Genomic DNA, 24,247 nt, shown 5'->3' on the forward strand with positions numbered 1-24,247 from the left:
AAAAAAACAATAGGTCAATAGTCAATAGAGACACTTATTGTTTTAAAACAACAAGCTTTAAAAGTAGATCTCAATGTGACTGGTTTTTATTTTACTGGAAAGGGGAAGAAGCAAGGACCATGTTACCAGAAGTACAATGGATGGGCGAGTTCAGAAAGAGAGATGAGAGTGACGTTCTAAGGATAATAAGGTAAGGCTTGATGAAGCAGGGGCTCCGGAAGTGTGCACGAGCAAAGATGTGCAGAAAAGAGGCGCGTGAGTACTAGTGTTTCTGACGTTCATTTAGCCCCATTCACTGACTCCCTCCAGGAGAAGCTGCACAAGCTCCTCACAACGACCTGACCCTTGAGAGTGGCTAGACTAGACGCTGCGCAGGGTCAACCCGGGCACAAGAGATGACAGGGCATTAGGGACAAAGGCGCCGCTGCTTCCGCTCTGGATACCTTTTCCTGAGAGAGCAGGTAAAGGGAACCGCGAACTTATTACCTTGGCAGCCTGCTGGTGCCGCTCCAAGGCCTGGTCCACGGTGCCCTGGAGAGAGTCTCGCACCACACCACGGCTCTCCGAGAGGACAGTACTGAGGTGAGTCGTGAGCCACGTGTGGACTCCTACAGGAGGGAGAATGTGGGTGCCCTGAGTGGACACGGTCCCTGGCTCTAAATCGGGCTAGGAATGGGGGTGGGGTCTCTCGGAAAAAAGAAGCCACTTATGTATCTCAACAGTTTTTTGGACAACCCCTACCCCCACCTGGAAATGTACAAACACACCTAATCTCCCTTACAAATGAAAGAAAGCTCAGGAGAATAATAGTGGAGAATGACATTGTCTTTGGGGAAACAAACAAGGGATCATGTTTAATTCATCTCAAAAGCAATGCTATAAACAAGGGCACCCAGGACTCCCAGGGGAGAGGAGTGGTAGGGCGAGGGCGCCTCCTGCAGGGCGGAAGGAACCCTGCTCTGTCCCGTCTGCACACTGCAGTGGGAGCTACTATCCCTTCAGATAGGCCATGGGGGAAGAAGAATTAAAACTCCAAAAGGTGACACTAGGAGTTTCTGGGATAGTCTTTCCAGAAGGGGGCTATGTCTGATAGATAGTGATAGATAGATAGATAGTGCTCAGCACTATCAGAAAAGCTAACCCGCGAGCACGAGGAGCACAGGCCCCATCCAGCAGGCTGGCACTGCCCACCCTGAGGCCCTGACGACAGAGCCCTTCAGGCTGGGGCTCTGCGAAGCGGCCTAGGGCTACGGTTGGCTGGCTTTCCTCAGGGCTGCATTAAAACTGCAAGCAGGAAGGAGCATTTTGAATTACAGGTACCATGGTGTTTTCCCAGAAGGGAAGGGAGTATGTGATCAGCCCAAAAAGGATCTAGAACTGGAATTGGGATAAGATTCTAGGTTAGCTCTACCACCAACCATTAGCGATCAGATCACTTCACTTTTCTCCCTTCAGTACAGAAAAGGCCTTAATACTGCCTGCCCTTGTGGGTACGGGTCAAATAAACTGGCATGACACAGCTGAAGGGTCCCTGAAACACACACTGCAGCATTCACAGGGAAATACAGCTGAACTTGGTACCGTCTGTATCACTGTTTTCTACAATTTGGATCTAAAACAGCCTCAAGAAAACAATCCCTTTTGAAAGCAGACATTTAATTAAAAAAATGTTAAAGTTCATTCCTAAAACTGCTAATACCACCAGATGCTTTTAACATGTGGCAAAGTAATGAATTAATAATAGAAGTTACCATGACCAGGCAGGCCAATTAAGTGGTTTTTTTAAGCCACGTGGAAAGAGGAGCTCTGCTCAGCCTGTCTCCTAAAAGGAGCTCTGGAGACGCTTTTGAGGACAAGAGAGAGGGGAAGGAGAAAATTACTACATCTGTAGCCATAGATTTATAGCTTCCTACCCCCACCTGCACCCTCGTTCAGACTAGTCAGCACTACCAGAGGTGTGAAGGCCTCTGAGAGGAGGTGTAGTGTGTTTACTGCCATACTGGTGGGCTTCCCCCTCCAATTCAGAGTACTGAGCAGGGCAGGCCCCCAGGGGGGATAATCATACTGCTGTAGGAATGACAGGTAGCACTGGTTTCTGAGGAATCTGCACTCCCAGGATGTTCATCAGGACTCAGAACATGGCCTCGGGCTTTATGTCATCCTAGGGAGGACTGCGTATGGTACTCCCTCTAGCAGAGCTCAAAAGAAAAAAAGGCAGAAGAGAGCAGACCTTATGGGTCTGAGGCTTGGAAGGGCTTTTGATATTATCTAATAAACATCAATCTAACAATTTAATGTTACATGAAATGGGAGGCCTCAGATGATTTGTGCCTCTTGCTTCCCCAAAACCATCGAGGAAGTTGGTAGCAGAACTAAAGGTAAGCCCAGGTCTCTATCCTGAAGTCCTTTTCCTGATACTACACTGCTTGTCTCAGTGTCTCTGTCCATCTGACCACAAGACAGGTGCAGCCCAGGCGCCCTCATCTTGACCTCCCTGCTGGAGGCCTGTGTCCCCCCCATGCTCATCCCCAAGGCTTCCGTCCACGGGGCTGCGGGCACAGCCCGAGGCAGCGCTCGCACCCTAGAGCCAAGGGCGGAGAGGCATGGCCTGCAGGCAGCGGGAGAACTGGGGTGGCAAGCGCTCTGTTCAGTGAACAGCTGACCCCGTGAACGTGAGCTCTTCTATCTGGGTTGTGTGCTTTTGCTTTTCTCCTTTGACTCAGCGGGAGCACACCACCCCCGGCAGCACCGGAATGCCTGCAGTCGAGTCCTGAGAAAAAGCACTTGGTCACAGAGGCAGAACACAGAAACAGATCAGCAGCACCAAAAGGGAGGTTGATGAAAATTTCTCCAGATTTTTATCAAGTCTACTGCCGCCTACTTTTCAAAGTTTAAGAGGGCTTTGAGACACATTTAAATTTACCTCCCAATGTTACTGGATTAAACGCATGAGCCAGTTCACTCAGTGGCATTCAAACTTTTTTATATTTAAGAATCATTTACAAATTCTGTTAATAGTGCATTTTGTGAGCTACTGAATTTTTCTACATTCTGTTACAAATACTGAATTAATCCTTGGCCTAGGATTAGCAACACCCACGCTGGCAGCCCGTTCTCCTATACCTACCCCAGAGCTCTGTGTGCAGGACTGGAAATTCGCTGTGGAAATCCACAAAGAGCAAAAGCAGCAGAGTTTGGCCCTGAGGACCCGTATTTTGAGACTGATCCTCCTCACTGTGTTCCACCTGATAACTCACATCTGGAAGCACAAAATCTACAGGACAAGATATTACACCGTATTGTCAGACAAGTCCTCAAATGCTCAGTGAGTAATAAAGAGCCTGTACCCCAACAAAGATGATCTGAGATACATCTGGCTGGCTGAAGACTCTCTGAAATCTGCCTGACATTTACGTGGGGTTTTCATTTTTCCTAAGTAATTTTATGTATATTGTGTTTCATTAAGAAATGTTGCTCTTCTACAATAGTTCTGAAAAGATGCCATTGATCCCGTCCTAATTTTTCTAAAGCCTTTTTCTAATGCACAGCGGAAACGCCCTGCCTAGAGATGGACACACTGCCTGCCACTAGGGGCAAGGCAGAGGGCAGTGCGGGAGCTGCAGAGAAGCAGCACCCCAGGCCCCCAGCCTCCCTGGTGATCTGGGTGTTAAACCTCAGCACTGCTACCGAGGGCCTGAGTTCAGTCCCCAGTCAGGGAGTGACCCCCATGCTCAGCAGACTGCTGCTGCCTCACCCTCTCCTCCCTCAGAGTGCACTTCAGTGGATCCACCTGTCCTGCTCCCCTCTGTCTCTGGTGAATCCTCTCCCCCGCCCCCGGCACCTGTGGCCTACACTCCAGTTCTCGTAGGCCAGAAAAGAAGAAAAGGTCCCGGGGGGCTCTGCCTGCTGACATCTGTTTGCCTCACTCCATGTAGACTCTCACACACGGTCATGCCTCACCCTCACCCCTAACCTAAGCCGTCAGAGCACTAGGTACTGTTTTTACATCCACCTGCTATTTATATTTCCCTGCATTTCTCTAATATTATCCAAGTTTCTTTTTCTTCCAGTGCAAAAAGAGGGAGATACACCTCTATCCAAACTGAGGTCCAACTTGGGCACCATACACAAGTGGTGCTTCTTCCAACTGATGAAGTAAGAAGTATCTCTGAAGACAGCAGCAGCTGGCTGCTCCTGATTTGGCAATACTAGAGGTAGACCTGAAGGCCCATATAAAAATATGTATAGTTGCTAAAGAAAATGGCGATATTTTAGTTTCTTATGACTGTGTTTTCAGTTACATAGGACAAACATAACACTGACCTGGTTCACACTCCCAGAAATACGCCATTGTGCTAGGCGGTGACGTCCTAAGTCTTTTCCACCCAAAGAGAGGTGTCAGGCACCAGAGGTATATCCACTATGCTACCCAGAAGTTTATTCTGGGTTTAATAAGTGTGAACTGCAGGTACAGTACTAGGGAAATTCATTATTTATTCATTCTATTCATTCAGTCATAGCTCTGAAAAGCACTGCATGCTAGATACTGTACTCAGTTCTGGGGACACAAAGATGATACATAGATTGAATACCTAACTTCAAGCTATATTTAACACACACAGAAGCAGTAAACTACTTCAATGCTAAAAATATATACCAAGGAATATTTTCCAGTAAGTTTTGAGTTTATTCAGAGTAAGGAGGAAGCTCCTTCCCTTGTCTAACCTTATTCTCCAAGTAAGCCAAGAGTGCAGGCCCCACAGTGCTTTCCTTTTCTTGACCCTCATTTCCACTCACCCCCTAATAACCCCACTCTCACATCCCCCCTGACACCCACTGAGCTGCTAAATTTTCCCACTAAAATGTAATCTACAAGAAGATAGAAATTTTGGATAAAGAGGAAGAGAAACTTTCACACTGATCCAGATATTAAGAAAAAGTATGTTTTAAAATACCATGCAAGCCTTCATCACCATCCTGTTCCTTCCACTTCCCTGAAAGATACTCTCAGTTGACATTTATCATACTGTGACCCTGAGCCTCTTCTGTTCCTGTTCTTTATACTCTCCATGACTTCATTATTTCTATAGCTTCAATCATATACTAAGCTGATACCTTCTATATGTTGATTCCTTCCAGCAGTAAGTCTTTCCTTCCCACGCTCATCACACCTTCGTGTCAGGCACCTGCCATCTCCCACCCACTCCACCGACTCCGTTCTTCCCACCCATCCCACAGTGCTACTAGAGATCCCAAAAACATTTGGTGGTTTCCCACAATGCAGAGAATAAAGTTCACACCCCTGATGAGGCTCCAAAGAGCCACCATTTTCAAATCCAAATAAGACGACACCTTCATCTCTTTTCTTGCACCATTCACCCCACACTTCAGTCACATGAACTATATGGCAAGCATGTGTCATATGGCACATTTTCATAATTTTCAGTTTCTTGGAGAAATTCCCAAAGGACTTTCATGTTAAGAGTACTCTTTTTATACAGTTATTACCTGTTTGTAAACAGAATTTACATGCTGAAGGTTTTTCTAAGAATTGGGATATAAACAAAAAAGACAATTAGATGGATGTTGTCATCAAAAGGATATGGAAACTGAAGAAATTCTATTCAGTTGGTTAGAAAAGAACTCCAGGCAGGGACACAGCGCAGCAGCTGGAGTCAAGGTCAGCTCTCCCAGCAAGCCCAGGCCAGGCACGCCGTCCGGGATAAAGAGTGGCACTGGGTGTCCTAGCACGGGACAGAGTCTGCTGCACAGTGATTCAGCTGTACCAAATTCTGGCCTACTGTCAAAAAAACAGGTAAGAGCAATTGGGCTTTTTTACCTCTTAAGGAATTATTTAAAAGGGGCCCCCAATGGCGCTAGGGGTTAAATCTCAGCATTATGAAGCTGTCTGCGGTCACTGCAGCAAAAGTTCGATCCCTAGCCAGGGAGTGACCCCCGGGTGCAGCAGACCTCTCCTGTCTTCCCCACTGCTCCCTTCAGCAGTGTGTTTCAGTCAGTCCACCTCTTCTGCTCCCTGCTGTCTCTGGTGAATTCTCTCGGTCCATCCCCTCTGGCCTGCACCCCAGCTCTTGTACACAAAAGTCAATTAATCTTTTTTTTTTTTTTAAAGAAATTACTTAAAAGGGCATTCAAATTTCCTTTCACCAGCTTTGCTGGAGTAAGGAGCTGCATCCCACTTAAGGAAACATAAGCAATAGAAAGAGTAGCAAATCAGGCACTTTGGAAACGGTATTATGACTTCTGCTTTTGCTGCCACTAAGGCAGTTTTATATTTGATAAGTGCATTTCTTTACTAAAATTACCCTATGGTTTTGAGTGAAGTTTCCAAGATCACTCAAAGATCAGCACAGTGGAGTGGGGCGGGGGGCTGTTACTGAATTACAAACAACTTAAAACTGGCCTCATGAAACTTAAATGTCTGTTCTCACACAGGCTACAACTTACCCTGAAGAGGTCTGAGGTTACTGCTTATAAAAATAAGGAAAAATAAAATATTGTACAAAAATGAACAGTAATGTAATAAGAAATAATTTTAAAACAGCAAGCAAAACTTAGAATATCCTTCTCTCCTAAGAAGAATCTAATTAAATTTGATATTTGCTCATTTTCTACAGCTCTTTACCAAACAATAAAGAAATATTAATGACCCATGTCCTCTCTCTAAACCATTCATGTCACCCAGGACAATAAGTCCAATGATAATGGTTTAGAGTCTTAAACTTTCAGTAAATCTATAGTAATAAACTCTACATATTAAGTATCTTATGATACTAGATTACTAAAGGAAGATATGTGGTGGGGATATTGTTTCCTGCACATATTAAAGAATAAAAAATATTCTCATTTGAATGAAGTGAAATTTTCAGGCAGAGTCCGAAGAGAGTAAAGACTCACAAGCAGTCTCTGCATGTTTTATGCTCCTATGGTTATCAATGTCGATTTGGAATCCTATAAATAGAAACAAACTATGTACATGAAAAATAAATAGTCAAACTTAAACCTCGGGTTGTTTTGTTTTTGCTTTGCTATAATTCATGCTGCACTTTAGATTCTGGTAGCCGGAAGGCAAAGCAGAGCACGCTGGGTGTTCTGTATCAAACACTACCTCCCCATGGGTGTGCCGCTTTGTGGTAAGGGTAATCTGAAGAAGGCAGAGGTGCAGAGGCAATCTGTAAACCTATGCAAGATGCTGATACACAAAAAATAATTCACAAGTATTCCTTTGTTCAGTATCTCTAGCCAAGAGTTCAAACTACCCTTTAAATTCTTTAGCTCTCTGCCTTCTTCATGTCTAAATGAGGCTGGAATTAGAAGGCTTTATTTTTTCTTTCCTTTACAGTAGAAAATCAAGAGAGAAAAAGGAACAGGTTCTCGGGCCAATGAGAATATATTCAAGGAGTCAAGAGTAATAATTTTTAATACAAATAGTTGGAAGTTTTACTTTCCGTTTTCTGCATACTATCTGACATGTGGCACTACAAAATCACCAGTGAGACCACTGTCAATTTCTACCCACATTCAGACTCAAAATAGGAGTCCTACACGGAAAAGAAGCTCGGTGCTGTCCCCTCACCTCATATAATGCTGAGAGTTTACAACAAGAGCAATTCCATTCCACAGGCTCAAGGTGGGTTCATTCTTTACCCTGGAAAGCAAAGCAACGGTAAACTGTGTCTCAGAAGTCCTAAAATCAATGTCTGATAGAAATTTTGGCGCATGACTACTAACACCCCCAAAGATTACTAGAATCCAGTAACCAGTTAGCCACGGGGAAAATGGCAGCTGTTAAATTCATTCGCCCTAATGAAAGGGGAAAACATGAAATGTTTAAGTGAACCTACTTACCCATTAAAAGCTAATACAAAATAAGTAAATTAGTTTCAAGTTTCTATCAAGAAATCAAACTGTGATCTTACTGGAAACAGGCCAATAGTGACTGAGAAAACTGGAGGTATGGATTTGAAGACTTACCCAAACATCTCTGTGGAGGTGATTCCATTCATCTTTACACTGAAATTAAATCTAATCTGCAAAATAAATGGTATGGTGAGTGAGATTATGAACCAAAATAGTTTAAAACTTCTAAAATCAGTTCCTTAAGGAGAAAAAAAAATTCTTTATCACCTTTATTTCACTTGCATCTCCCTTAAACATGACTAACACTTGTCTATATTCAAAGTCTGTATCTTAAGGATATTGAGTCTTAGACAACAACTCCAAGTACTCATAAATTATCAGGAAAACCTACGATTTATCTTTGTTCTCTGCTATTCTCCCAGTGTATCTCTTCTCTCCCTTCTGAAAGGAATTATCCAGAAATACTCCAAGCTTTCCTACTTGTTTTTTCCCCCATGTCCCCATCTGACCTGCATGTCCTCCTAATTTGCTTCACTGTTCTAATTACTCCTACCTCTAACCTATATTTTTCTTTCAATGTAACAAAATGGGTAATATGTGGGTCTATATTGCATGAGTTTGAGTTCTGCCTCTGCAGTTATTTCACTGTACCATAGTTTCCTCAGTCATAAAATGGGTGTGGATGATGAAGAGGAGGATGTTGATAAAAATCTCCCTCACAAAAGGAGCTGTGAGGGTTGACTGAGTGACATCATAAAGGCCATTTACAATAGTGACATGCAAGCAGTAAGCACTGATCCCTGCTAAAGACAGAAAAGGTGGGAAGTAAGCCAAAGGGAAAGGGGGAGTTATTAAAAAATTACCAATGACTTGAATCAAGACCTCAAAAAATGAAGATACAGTACACTTAACTGTGTTCATCTGAATAGACATCTAAATAAAGATAATAAAAAGCTTAAATCTCCAAAGCTGAAAATACTTAAAAGTTTCCTTATCTACTCTTATAGTCACTTTAGAAAAGAAGGGGATAATCAACGAGGTTTATATCTATGTTTAATAGAAAAATTAAGCACAGACTTGAAGGTGATAAATCAGGAAGGAAGAAAAAATAGAACCCAAACACTCTGTATAGCCAAAGGTTATCGGCTATATCTTGTGACCGACACCAAGCTTAGGGACATAGAAGTAAACCAATTCATATTAAAAGTTCATTAGGGCCCTCCCTAGTGGCACAGCGGGTTGAAACACAGCAGTAAGAAGCTAAAGCCACTCAGCATGAGTTCAATCCCTGCCCCAGAGGTGATAACATGGCACAGCAGACCTCTTCTGACCCACACGCTGCTCCCTTCAGCAGTGTACTTAGTCCACCTGTTCTGCTCCCTACTCTGTCTCTGGTGAATCCTCTTGCCACTCCTGCACCCCTGGCCTGTACCCCAGTTCTGTATGAATAAATAAAACTTAAAAAAACATTAAAAGTTATTAAAAGAAAAAGAAGCAACCAGACCCTTCCATCTTGGAGGTTTCTTGTAAATATGTGACTTGCATAAGAAAATCATTATTTTAGAAAAAAGCAGCTTACCTTAGGGTGCACTATGCTGATTTTGTGTATAAAATTCTTTATAACCAAACTATCTGTCATCAAAGTTCTGGGCTTTTCATCAACCTGTAACAACACAACAAATACCAACCACATATACACAAACCCAAAAGCACAAATGAATTGAATGATGGTATTTCTTTCTCTAAAAGTCTATGCCTTGGGAAGCTCCTCAGACATTTAAGCAGAAATGTCATTGGAATTGAGACTGGGACACAGAAGGGGATCTAAATAGCCATCACTTTAATACAAGTACCTATTTCATGTAATTTGAGGAGATACTTGGACAAAGATCCAAGAAAAACTTATAATCTCAAAACTACCTTTTAGAACCATTTTAAAAATAACTTATACCGGAGCTAAAATGAGTATTTTGACTGTACCATCCTAATATGTTTGGATATTATGTTTTAAGAATCTGAGTGGAGTCGAAGGAGCAGACAGTAAATGAACTTGTTGAATATCAGTCCATTAGTGAAAACATTTACTTTTATGGAAAAGCTATAAAGCAAAAAGCTCAAAAGTTAGAAGACCTATGTTCTATACTAGCGCTGTAAAAATTATATAAGTAACCATGAAAAACTTTACTTAAATGCCCTAGACTTTATTTCTTAAATGCAAAACAGGAATAAAATTTACCCTCTACCTTCCAGAGCTGTTTTAAGGACCAAATAATAATGAGGAAGTACTTATCATGCATATTAACAAAAATAGATAATTGCTGAATACTTAATAGGTGACAAGCATTTTGCCAATACTATATCTACATAACCTCATGACAATCTTGGAAGTAAGAATCTACTCTTTGTAGGTTAAAAGGGAGGGAGGAGGCCCTGAGACATTAAGTAACTTGCCTCAGTTCACTCAGTTGTTAACCCTAAATCTATCTAATTATCATTTGTCCATGCTGTTTCCAATATGTTCTGATATCTTCCATAAATATGAGGTTTATATTTAATGAGGACTTTTTCTATTCCTGGAGAAGTATTAAAGTATCTAGCTTGTACTAACTCATTTGCCCTTCACAAAAAAGTTACATATAACCCACACCTTATGGATGGAAAAAAATTAGTCTTAAAGAAATCAACCAATCAACCATCAAAGCTTTAATATTTAACACTATCCCATACTGACTCACTATATTTAAAAGTGTTCCTAAAATCAAAATTTCAAGGAGTTTCTTAGAAAATGGAGGTCTCCTCAAGAAAATGAGAAGATAATCAGAAAAAATAATCCCAGACCCCAATACCTCATGATATAATTAAAGAGGAAACAGGCAAACATCTAATTAAGAATTATTATACTTGTTTGTAAATATAAAAGATCAACAACTATGAATCGAGTAGGGATACAAAAAATGATTTGAAAAATTATTAGAAAAATAAATGTAGATGATTAGGAAATTCTGGAAACAAGTCTAGGATGATTCATACATGCAAATAGCAGTAATTAAGTAATAACTGCATCATACATATCATAGTCACATCCTTCATTTGAAATGTTTTTATCATAAATGTTTATGTTGTAGAAAAGCAATGGTCTCTAAAGCAATTTCTGTTCTTAACAAACACTTCCAAAGCAACCTCCTGGCTCAGTTTCAAACTTCTGTAACCTTGGTGATTATAGAGTGTATCACAGCAAAGGCTAATTATAATTAGCAGTAAGGCAACTAAATTAGTTAAAGTTCCTTCAGCAGCTACCAGAGAAGGGTTAAAACTAATAATGAAAACCTGCTACACATCTAGCCATTTATATGCAAGCTGGAAATGGAGACCAAATAAGCTGACTGACTTGCCCAAGGTCAAACACAATTAGTTAAGTGGCAGATTTGGGATTCAAACATAGACCTGACCAACTCTGAAGTCCTCACTCCACAGCATAATGCTGCCTCGCGAAGAGTGTTCATTTTCTGTGCATGTAGCTATCAAAACCAGATATAATCTATCATTTTTATGGACAGGCAATGTTTATGCATGACTACTGAAAAAATGTATTCACTAACTCATAAAATACCAAATGTGGCTTATGATGTACCTGTGCCAACAGAAAAAAATTCAAATTTTAAATTTGGAGACTTCACAATTCAGTAGAAAAGAGAGACAATTACATGACAATGTGAAAAATCTTGTGATTCAGATAAATGAGATGCCAAAGAAATACAGAGGAAGGATTGACACAATCCAGAATATGAAGGTAAGATGGTCTAACATCATGCCAGTGGAGGCAGCAAACACAAAGCAAACAGCTCCTTTTAACATCCACTATTAAGAGAGACAGGGACACTGGCAAAGAAAGTCTTTTACAGTTAGATACCCAGTACCCAAGGCCTTCCAGGCCTACAGAAACAGTGAATTTACTTCTGTTAGGAAAAAATAGTGGTTTCTGTACAGCAGAAACCACTATCAAATAATCACAGGCTTCAGCCTTCACCTTTAAATACAAGTCATTATAGGAGCGGTTTCATATTTTTAGATATGAAGTCATGCAGTCATGGGCTCTATATGGCAGACAATATCTGTCTATGCCTCTCTCCTGTCCCCTTCTCTTGATCTCTTTTAAAAGATTTATTTATGCATACAGAACTGGGATACAGGCCAGAGATGCAGAGGTGGTGAAAGAACTCATCAGAGACACAGTGGGGAGCAGGACAGGCAGACTGACTGAAATTCACTGCTGAAGCAGTGGGGAGACAGGAGAGGTCTGCTGCACCATGTGGGTCACTCTCTGGCTGGGGATCGAACTCGTGCTGCAGTGGCTTCTGAGAGCTTCATAGTACAGAGTTTTAACCCGTTGTGCCATCAGGAAGAGCCTGAGATGCCACATTTATGTCTCTTCATCACCAGCGTACAGGACACTAGATTCAGTTTCTCTCTGCATTCTACGCCCTGCTGTCATCTTTGCTGACTTCCACATTCAGGCAGATAACCACTGTAAGCAACAACTTAAGTCTTAAAATTTCTTGACCTCTACTCATTTCCAGTCACTGATCTCAATGGTCAAGAGTTTGAAACTGTGCCATTTTGGAAACCTTAGTCTGAAACAGTCCAGCCTTATGTGAGAAGATATACCCCAAGATATCAGTTGTGGTGACCTCAATAAGTCAAATTATATGTACTCCAAATGCTTTCACCTTTCCTGAAACATTTTGCAATTAGGACAGAAAAAAGAGCAAGATACTTTATCACCCTGATGACAACTTCCTATTCTCTCAAGTCTCTGAATTCCTTATATGTAGAAAATCTGTTTTCCAGCCCCATCAAGCCTCTATGCTTTTGACTCCTTCCCCTTAGCTCCCACAGCATTCAGCACCCCCCTCACCATGACACAGGACACCGTCTAGTGGTTATCTGTGGTGAATCTTTCCTTTAGATTCTAAGATTTTGGGGATGAGGTAACATGTCTGAGGGTGGTACCTTCAATATATGACTTCAACAACACAGATTTCTGAATGAATAAATAGTGAAACAACTCCGATCAATGTGAGTATAACTTTGGTTCCAACTCTTATTCTGTCACCTAACTTTTATATGACTTTGGGGAAGTCAGCCAAATTATTTGCATATCAGTTTTCTTATCTATAAAATGGAGTGATGATCCTTGTCCTGCCCACTTCATGGAGTTGTCAGGAGGCTTAAAAATATGTATATATAAATATTAGGTATAAAAATTAACTAGTTTGTTCAGACTGGCTAAAACACGTGGTCTCATTTTCTAGAATTGCTTTCCTTGGTTCACTGGAATCAGGTTTTTTTAGTACTTGACATTAATAGTTGCAGAGCTGCTTAACCAATAATTGCTCCAGATTGTTTACCCTTCATTCCCCTAGAGAAGATAAGGCACAAACAGATACTGTTGTCCTGATCCTGCACTCATTCCTTTTAGGAGCATATAACTGACCATGGAGAAAGGCCTCCCAAGTGCTTCTTTAGAGAATGCTTCAAGCACTGCAAATCTTTGTCTCCACCACTTAAAAGAAGGGAAGCAAGGAATCAGACAGTTTTCTTCAAGAGTTCCAATTCAAGTAATGGCCTTTTCAGGGGTGCATATTAAGAATCACCTGAGAATTTCCAAAGCACAGGGCACATCTATTATGAACTGAATTGTCAGTCCCCCAAATTGTGTTCAAGCCCTTTATGTGACTATACTTGGAAATAGGGCCTAGAGGACAGAGTCAAAGATAAATGCAGTGATAAGGGTACAGCCCTTATTCGACAGGAGTGGGTCTTACAGAAAGAGGACAGGATGTCAGAGCTCTGCACAGCAGGATGGAGGAAAGGTCACTGGAGGAGGCAGCGACAAGGTACCCTGGCCCTAGACTTCTAGCCTCCAGAGTATAAAAAACTAATTTCTGTTGCTTAAGACACCCAATCTGTGGTATTTTTTAACGGCCACTCAATTAGACTAAATCAACACCCAGATCAATTAAATCAGCAGTTCTTGGAACAGGATATAAACATCAGTACTTTGGTTGCTGTTCGGGTCGGGGACTTAAAATCTGCACAGGCAAACTTGGGAACCAACGTCTTATTTCATTTCAACTTAGAACTGTGAGGGACTGAGGCTTTTCTTTCCTGTTAACTAGATTTATATAAAAATAATCCAAACATCAGTAATTTATAGAACCACAACAAAACCTGCCTCAAAAATCATCTGGAAGTTTGTTATCCCCGATGTATCCTGAAAATAGCTGGCTTCCTCTGAAGTCCAATTCAGCTTTGCAGAGAATTCATGAAGCATAGATTGAATTTCTGTGTGAGAAATGGTGACAAAATAGAATAAGCAGTTTGGATAAGCATCAGAGTTTCTGGAGTTGTTTATTAAACTAATGAGCCAAGAAGGCTTTTCCCTGATGAAAAGATTATCTGAAAAAGTTAAAATATGACTGGTAATGGCTATGTATCAGCAAACCCCTTGAACATTTGGAATTACTTTATAAGGTTAAGACCTTTAATTTCATGTTTTCAATTTTTCACACAGGCTAAATCAATATGTATTTAATTTCTACAATGTCATATTCAATGCCAGAAATCTTAAAAGTTGGTATCTCTAGCTAATATTCTTGCATTTTAAAAAATAAATCCATTATTTAATAAACATAAATCTAGCAAGTGAACTAATTTAGAACTGAAAGCTGAAAATTCAAGGTTGACCACTGAGGCATTTGCCCAATATAGTATGTTCTTTAATGAGGTAGTCTTTAACAAAAAAAAAAAAAAAAAAGGCAAACTCTTGCCAATTTAATTTGTAAATTAGCAACTGGGGTATTTATATGTGTTGAGTCAGAATTATCTCTTCACCAAGCATCAGCGAGCTCTGGATCATCAACAGCAGAGACAGCTCCGGCAGGCACCACCCTGCCCTTTTAGGCAGCTGGCATCACAGGGAGGGAAGGGCCACAGCTCCCACTCTACAAAGTGCCGCCCTTTCTCCCCAGCTGCGTTAATATTAGGATGAAGAACTGAATATGAATAAAGACATCTTAATCCCTGAATGTTTCACCTTGTAAATGAAGTTGGCTATGATATTCTACCACTCAATTTCAAAGATCTAGTACCAGCAAAACATTTTAAGGTGTAGGAGATGGCACAACCTTCTCTGAACCACTATCTGTCTACTAGAGCTTTTAGCCTTCTCAAAAAACGGGGGTGTCACCAAGATCAAGCTGTAGTTATGGATCTTAATGGGTGGGGGTTTTTTTTGTTTTTTTTTTTTGTTTTTGTTTTTGCATTAGTTATTCAAAAGTTGTTCAGTCACAAAGCTCAGGATAAGATGGCAGCCAGGTCATGCTACACTGAAGTTTAATGAACTTGGCACTGAACCAGGATACCTGCGTCAATCTTCCATTTTACCACTTACTGATTTTCTCCACCTAAGGCAACCTGCTTTTCTCTGTGATTCAATTAGTTTTTCTGTGAAGTAAGAAAAACACTGTTCCTGAATACTACTTCAAGAAGTACTACTACAATACAGAATAAACACATACATACATGACAAAACAGCTTGTAAATAACTTTGAATTCTTCAGAAATCTTAATAATTTAAATTTTATAGCTATTTTGGGAGAAGTCAGTTCCCACTGCCTCACTCCACAGACTCAGATGGACTGCCTACTACCCTCACATGTGTAAAGATGAAACAACAGAACTAAATGTATTCTATTTCAAGATAGAGAATATGTTAAAATCTCATCTTCCCATTTAAATTCATAAAATAACAAATATATTAAAATCTTAACAAGAAGTCACAGCAAGCCATAGTGGAAAAAAAATGGGATAAATCTTTATAAACCATAAATGGTGATTCTTTTCTCATCTTCATAAAGGAAAAAGAGAAGATACACAATGGTATTAAGGGCCAAAGATGCTCCATTGGGGGTTGGGGTGGGGAAGAAAGACAGGACTGGTAACAAAACACGGGGCTAATATTAAAACACCCACAGGCTTAATAGCAAAAGCCATACAGGCCACATACAGGAGATCTAAGCAAGGGACCAAAACATGAACAAAGGCCAGAGATCACGACCTGAGGGCTGGTTAAAGACAAGTGATGCTAGCAGCAGCAGCGAAGATTTAGGAGGAGGGCCAGAGCACCATCATGTCTCTATTTAGACTTTTTTTTTTAAGATTCATTCATTCATTTATGCACAGAACTGCCATGTGGGCCAGAGGCACAGGGCATGAGAGGCTTCACCAGAGAGAGTCGGGAGCAGAAGAGGCAGAACTACAGAAACATACTGCTGAGGGAGACAGGAGAGGTCTGCTGTTCATGGAGGTCACCTCCTAGGCCAAAGGTTGAACTCAGGCGATAGCACTGAGACTTAACCCCTAGACCACTAGGGAGGCCCCCATAGGAACTTAAAACTTTATAATCAAAGATGCAAGATTTTTGTGTCTTACTCACATGCCAAGTTTGATCAACGATATATACCCTCTATGTGGAGAAAAAGGAACTCTCCTGCACTGCTGGTGGGAATGCAAACATGTACAACCACTATGGAAAACTGTTTGGAGGTTCCTCAAACTGCTAAACATGGAGCTTCCCTATGACCCAGCAATCCCACTCCTAGGTATCTACTCAAAGGACACAAAAACACTGACTCAAAAAGACACCTGCACCCCCATGTTTATTGCTACTTTATTTACAATTGGAAAGACATGAAAACAATCCAAATGCCCAAAAGTAGATGACTGGATTAAAAAGATGTGGTACATATACACAATAGAATATCACTCAGCAATCAAAAAAATAAACACATGCCTTTTGCGGCAACATGAATGGAGCTGGAAGGGATCATGCTTATGAAATAAGCCAGAAAGAAAAGGAAAAATACCAGATGGTTTCACTCATAGCAGGAGTATAAAGGACCAGGGCAGAAAATAATAACAATGAACAACTATATAACAGATATTTTATGGAAGTGGACTGGGGAATGGGATCAAAAGTGGGATGGAGGAGGGCAGTGCACTGGACTATGGTGATAGCACACGGGTGATTTGGTAATAGGAAGCCCACAGGGATTACAACTGAGATGAAAAAGGCACAAAATGATGTAAAAATAAACATTATTAAAAAAAAAAAAAAAGCTATACACCCCCTGGGTGAGGACTCAGCACATCAGGGAGCACCTTTTGCGAGGCTATTGGATACAGTCTGTTCAGGATGAACAAACCAAACAAACCAGAAATCACCAAACAGCAAAGTCCCATGAAAAAATGCGACACGCATCAACCAACAAAATCTACACTTAAAGTGGAAAGAGGTAGGTTAACGGTCTGAAATTTTAAAGTTAAGTGCTTTCTATTTTATACCCTCAAAGATAAAAAGAAGGCATGAAACAATTCATCGCTACCAGTTAAAAGTAAGCAAGGGCAAAAAACCCTATTAGAAATTTTGGAAATTAATTTCTTCACGAGTTTTACTGTTCTTGTACTTCGTGTAAGTAAAGTAATACACAATATATTCTTTTGTGCTCAATTTTTAAAACTCAGCAGAATGTAACAATTCATGTTATTGCATCTATCAATATCAGTTATTGCAATTATCCTTTTAATTACTAACTGATATTCCACTGTGTGAATATACCCAGTTTATTTGTCCACTCTTGTTAGACATTTAGGTTTTCCAATTTTGGACTATTTTGAATAAAGCTGCTATGAACATTCTTTCTAAAATCTTGCCTGAGACATATGCTGTGGGGCAATGCCTAGAAATAGAGTCGTTGGGCATGGCGTAGGTGCTGCTTCACAGTAGGAAATTGTCAGTTTTTCACAGTGGTTGAACCACTTTCCACTCCACCAGTATCAAATTTGGGTTCTGGATATTCCACATCTTTGCTATCACTTGGCATTATCTTTTTAATTTAAGCCATTCCGGTAGGCTGTGGATTTAATTTGTGGTGACTGATGATGTTACCTGCTTTTTATGTGCTTTATAGCCATTAATATACCTTCTTTTTGTGAGCTAGAATACCCCTATACATGCACAACCTCCCCCACCACATCCACAGTGGTGCATTTGTTACAATGAGCCAAATGAACCAACACATCATTACCACCCACAGTCCCTAGTTTAAGTTCTGATTCTCTCTTGGTATTAACCATTCTGAGTTTAATGACAGGTACTGTAGTATTGTACAGAATAGCATCACTGCTTTGAAATCCTCTGTTCAACTATCCCTCCTCCCAAGTATCTGGCAACCACTAATCTTTTTACTATCTCCATAGTTTTGCTTTTTCCAAGATGCCATGCACTTAGAATTATAAAGTATGTAGCTTTTCGGATTGACAGGCAGCAAACCACAACAATTTCTTAAAAAGTGGGGAAGGGGGCCCTCCCTGGTGGCGCAGCGGGTTAAAGCACAGCACTGAGAAGCTAAAGCCACTTCCGCATGAGTTGCCCCAGAGGTGACCACATGGTGTGGCAGACCTCTCCTGACCGCCCGCTGCTCCCCTCAGCAGTGTACTTCATCGATCTGCCTGTTCTGCTCCCCACTCTGTCTCTGGTGAAGCCTTTCACCGCCCCTGAGCCTCTGGCCTGTACCCCAGTTCTGTATGTACAAATAAATAAATCTTTAAAAAAAAAAAAAAAGTGGGGGGGAGGAAGAGAACAAAATATTGTTAGCATTTTTATGCTTCTTTTAAATGCTCCTTGCTATCCCCAGAGGGTTTATTTTTTGTTTCCTCATTTGAGTTTTAGCACCCACTTGAGTTATGATGCTTCCAACCTTGTATAGTTTGCCAGCTTGTCCAGAAATAAGAACACTGCTGAACTAGAATACAAACGAATACTTCATTACCACAATAAAAAATTAAAATAGATAGTATAAACACGTATAAAAACATACAAATAAACACAAATTAAAACTATATATAGTTTCATTAATTAGTAGATTGGCTAAAATAATTTAATTGAAAATCTCAATGCTAGGAATATACAGTGAAGTTAGGATCTTCTATTATATGACATTCTACTATTACATAACACAACTTTCTTAAAAGCAATTTCAAGAGCCATAAAAGTATACATAGACTTTGATCAAATTCTACTTCAGGAAATTATTCCTAAATTTTTAATTAAGTAAAAAGCTACATGCATTAAGATATCCACCCACAGTGACATTAACATTAATTAGCACTTATTGAGAACTACATACTCAGAATAACCACTGTGATACATGCATTAGGTATATTACTTCATTTAATCTTCCAAACAGCTTTATGAGGCCAGAACTTTTAAAAGATCAAATAACTTGTTCAAAAACACATAGTATGAATGTCTAACCATTATACTATACTACTATTCATAATAATGGAGGAAAAAAGAACAAATCTAAATTTAGCCTAAAGTTATAGTTAACAAACATATATATCTTATGGACAATGTATCCATTAAATTAGAAGGGCATATATCATAACATGAAAATATGCTATTGTTAAGTTAAAAAAAAAAAGTAGCTGGCCAAATTGTGTATGTATTGTGGTTAGAACTATATTAAGAATACATGGGGGATGTTTATTGCTGCTTTATTTACAATACGAAAGACATGGAATCAACCCAAATGCCCAAAACTAGATGACTGGATTAAAAAGATGTGGTACATAAACACAATGGAATATTACTCAAAGATCAAAAAAGATAAACTCATGCCTTTTGCAGCAACATGGATGGAGCTGGAAGGGATCACGCTTAGTGAAATAAGCCAGAAAAAAAGAAAAATACCGGATGGTTTCACTCATAGCAGGAGCATAAAGGACCAGGGAGGAGAAAATAACAATGAACAACTATATACCAGAGACATTTTATGGGGGTGCAGTGGGGAATAGAATAAAAAATTGGGGGGGGGATGCATGGGACTATGCTGATGTCACACAGGTGATTTGGAAGCCCACAGGGATTACAACTGAAATGGAAAAAGGCACAAAATGATGTAAAAATAAACTACTATATATGAAAAAAAAAAAAGGATACAAGGAGGAATCTGAAAACAATACAGAAAAACACCAACATTTATTGTACAGGAAGTTTTTCCTTCTATTTTCCACTTTTCTTATATGGGCTATATGCTGTTTCTATATACTGCATCTGTAACAAAAGTTCCATTTGAAAATAATTTCTCTGATGTTGGTAAAGTTGAGATCTGACTGCTTGCTTTTTTTCCCTCCAAGATATTCAGCATACCAGTAATTATTTGGCCTTGCTTGTTCTGACTCCTGCGCTTCAAAGGCTTACAGTAATGTCCACAAGTCATGCATCAGTAAAGCAGTAATACCAACATATTTTAAGAAGGAAGCCAATTAAGCCAAAAGATGAAAAGTTGTTGGATTCACTTGGTGGCATAATGTCATTAATTAAATTGATTAATTATATTCACATTATAAAACAATCCCAGACATGCTTAAGAGAAGGAAAGAGCAAGCCATTTCAGTGGAGGATCAGCAGCCTTCAGAAATGTGTCAAATCTTTATTCACTTGGCAAAGAACAGAGTTTAGTGGCCACAACTGCAATGTAGAGTGGACTCAGTCCAGCAAGTCAGCCAGCACAGGTGTGGTCACTCAAATATAACAGAGGAATATGTACCTGAGCCTCACACTCTCAAGGTGAGAGTGTGCCCAAACAAAAAAGGATAGATGAAGGAGAAAAACCTAATCATTTCCCAAACCTACATCTCTGTTTTCATACAACTTCAACAACTGGAACAACAAATGGAACACAGGTTACAGATTTTTCCACTTGTAATATAAGAGCAGAGAAGTTGTCAAAGGAGGGATACTGACATGTTTATTCACTGAGCAAAAATGAAGAACTAGCTACATGAAAAACTAACATACAGGCAAACCCCTAGCAAAACAGAGTTCCATAGAGTAGCCAAAAATACTGTGGGACAACAGTTAAGACACAGGTTTGGAGCCAGCTGCCGAGGGGAGCAGTGGGCCGTGTCTGCCACACCATGCGGGTCACCTCTGGGGCCGGGGATCAAACTGGCACTGAAGCGGCTGTGACTCTCTTGCAGTACTAGGCTTAAACCTGTTGTACCACCAGGGAGGGCCCAACGGGAGAAAACTGAATAAAAAGCTTAAACATCAGTAAAGAGAAGTTATAAAAAATATTTCCTTCTTTACTTTCCCCCACCCCAAAATACCAGATTCAAATTTTTACCAAACCTTCAAAGAAGAGATACTAGAAGTTCCAGAACATAAAGAAAAAAGGATAATAGTTTCCCAGTGAAACTACCAAAGATAGCACCCCCCCCCCCTCAGGAGTATGCACAGCCAAACAGAGATGGCCCAAAGCGGGGCTGGTCAGACCTTACAATTTGCCAAGTGTGAGGCACATTCTGGCAGGGAACCCCAGGAGGGCAAAAGGGTTCAGGCAAGTCTGGGTCCAAAGGAGAAAAACCAGAGCGCAAATCAAGTTAAAGGCTGCCACTGTCAACCTCCCCATCCACAGCTCTTCCAAATGTCTGGAGTAGAGATTTTTTTAAATTATGCCATAATCTCCAAAAATGCAGAAAAGGTAATTCAGAAAATACAACATTCATCCATAACAATTACTAGTGGCAAATTGGAAGTAAAACTCCTTAACAGGGAACAAGTACCAAAACACTGTGGCAAATAGTTGTATTTTAAATAATCCCTTTAAAGGAAGAAAAAGATACCTAATACTACCCCTGCTCCTTTTACCCAATATTGGTACAGTCCTGTCAGATGCAGTATGACAAGGAAAATGTTGTACAGGAGTTCACAGACAAACCTGACAGAACAGCCTCTGCTATAACAGATACATTGCAGTTTAAGAGTTCAACTGAGTAATATTGAAAGGGGGGAAACCACTCACAATAGCAAGCAAAAGTGTCAGATATAAGAAGTACAACAAAAGACATCAAAGATTATGATGAAAAGAGTCACAAAGTGTTAACATAAAGCAGCTTTAAACTGGATTGACATCAGCAAGATATTGGAACAGGAAGTCCTTGATCCTGTATGTCACACCAACTTAACAATAATACCAAATTTCCTTTCCTCTGGAAACCAATCAGGAGGTTGCGTTCTCCAGGCAAGGGCAGTAAAGAGCCGCGTTAGAGCAGCGTCTAGCGAACTGCGCACCTTCCACGCGGGCTGTGAGCCTTCACCTTTGTCTCTAGTGTAGTAAAGCCTGATGCAAATACAGCACAATGTTAGTATCTGATCCCCTGTGTAATAGTAATTCTTTGCTATTTACATATTTAAGAAAATGTTTCATGCTTTTAAAAGTCTTAGATGTTTTAAACACTTATATGAGCACCCACTATATGGTCAACACTGGGATAAACAATGGGGACATGTGGCTAACTAAAACAAAAACCTTATCCTAAGAAATTCACGGTCTAGTGAGGAAGACAGATGTGTTATCAGTTTAGTAAGAGTGAAAATTATCAAGTAGAGGCTGTAATTTTGTACTTTGGAGACTGGCAACTTTGAAGAAAATGGAGTTGAGGGACCAGACTAGAAATAAGAAGATAATTCACTAAGTTATTATAGGTAAGAATAACAAGAATCTGAATCAAAACTATTTTGGAGATAGACAAAATGGGGGCAGATTCAAAAAATATCTAAGAAGTAAAATCAGCAAAATTTTGAGACTAGTTAGTGAAAGAAAAAGAAAGAAAAATTCTGATCTGATCACTAAGCAGGATAACCACATAGTTGGTGAAATTGTAAGTAAACCCGGAGGAGAGTCAGGATTCAGGGAGGTGAGGCTGTAAAAGCATAAGCACCTTTCATGTTCCAGGCACTATGGGATTTACTTTAAACATGTTTTCATTGTAATCACCCTAACAATCTAAGTATTATTATTGCCAGTTTATAAATGAGAAAACTGTTTATGTGAGTTGCCCATAATCATGAAGCTGGTAAGCAGCTACAAAAATGACTGCATCTTACAGTCCTTTGCTCTGCCTCTAAATTTCTCTTAAGCTATACATTCAGCCAACAAGTAATTTTTGAATAGCTATTATGTACAAAATATGATGAAAGGTACAAAAATTCCGAACAGGACACTAAATTAAGCAACTTGTAAAAGTGGTAAAAATGCTTACAATATATCAAGAATAGAAACTCTTATGTTACAAAGCTATGTAAATACAGTTTGACTCTAGTTTTGTGAAGAAAGGAAACTGTATAGATACGGTCTGATGTATTAATCTGGCCGTATGTTTTAAAGATTTATTTTTATTTACTTATGCATATAAGAACTGGGATGTAGGCCAGAGGTACGGGGTATGTGGTGGTGAGAGGACTCACCAGAGATAGAGTGGGGAGCAGAATAGGCAGATCCTCTGAAATGCACTGCTGAGGGGAGCAGCGGGAGACAGGAGGAGTCTACTGAGTAGCGGTATGGCTCAGCTCCCTGGCTGGGGATCCAGCTCAGGCTGCAGTGGCAATAACTTAATAGTTGTGAGACTAAACCCCTGCATCACCAGGGAGGCCCTGTGGCCTATAATTATTACTATAAAAAGTCTGGAAGGAAAAAACATCAAATGTTAGAAATTTTTATCTATCTCTGAAAGGTAAGCTGTAAGAGAACTTGTTTTAATGTTTTACTGCCTTCCCCAAATGTCGTACAATATGCATTCATTTTATGAAAGAATTAAAATGCAAAAATATAATAGTAACTAGTATGGACCTTTCAGGAGAGGTTTCAATAGAACAGCTAAAGTCAAGGTTCATTTATAAGGGTCTAAGGAATTGAGTGACCCAGAACAGGTAAGAGCAGTAAATAGAAATTGCTCCCTTAAGAAATTCAGAGATGGGTTGAGGTTTAAACTGGTGCTGCAGGGCATGCAGGCCACAGGCCCTCACAACATGCAAACACAGTAGGATAGATAAACAAGAGGATACTACTCAGCTATAAAGAAAGAAAAAAAATGGATGAACTCATGCTACTTAGGACAATATGGATGGAACTAGAAAGGATAAGAGTAAGCGAAATAAGCCAGGAGAAAGACAAAAGCCAGATGGTCTTACTTATATGTGAGAAATAGAGACAAATATAACAAAGGGTCAAAAACAAATGCCTAATAGATTTTTAACCCCTGGCTGCAAAGCTGAGGCAAGTGGTGGGGTAGAAATGGGGGAGGGGACGGGCCCAATTAAACATGGGAGAGGATTCTGGGGCACAGTGGTAGGCAGGGTGTGAACATATGTATATATGAGCTTGAACCTATAACCCTAGAAGGAAATACAATAACTTGAGAGGGGGAAAAAAGCCTAGAGCTTTTGAGAGAGGTAAAAAAA

The 24,247-nt window shown here is 40.1% G+C and overlaps 1 protein-coding gene across 1 annotated transcript in view; it reads right to left on the reverse strand.

The window, feature by feature from the left end:
* The window catches only part of LOC101634623 (chromosome unknown open reading frame, human C11orf80), a 51,837-nt gene that overhangs the window by 13,376 nt on the left and 14,214 nt on the right, over window positions 1-24,247 (reverse strand). The window contains exons 4-11 of the mRNA XM_012725129.1: window positions 14,114-14,223; window positions 9,458-9,541; window positions 7,993-8,048; window positions 7,595-7,666; window positions 5,605-5,797; window positions 4,092-4,242; window positions 3,128-3,274; window positions 485-608 (exon numbers count right to left, since the gene is read on the reverse strand). Coding sequence (XP_012580583.1) covers window positions 485-608; window positions 3,128-3,274; window positions 4,092-4,242; window positions 5,605-5,797; window positions 7,595-7,666; window positions 7,993-8,048; window positions 9,458-9,541; window positions 14,114-14,223 — 937 coding nt within the window. The remainder of the gene's footprint in view (window positions 1-484; window positions 609-3,127; window positions 3,275-4,091; window positions 4,243-5,604; window positions 5,798-7,594; window positions 7,667-7,992; window positions 8,049-9,457; window positions 9,542-14,113; window positions 14,224-24,247) is intronic.

The sequence above is a fragment of the Condylura cristata genome, unplaced genomic scaffold, assembly GCF_000260355.1.
Source record: "Condylura cristata isolate star-nosed mole 26May11 unplaced genomic scaffold, ConCri1.0 scaffold00015, whole genome shotgun sequence".
NCBI lineage: Eukaryota > Metazoa > Chordata > Mammalia > Eulipotyphla > Talpidae > Condylura > Condylura cristata.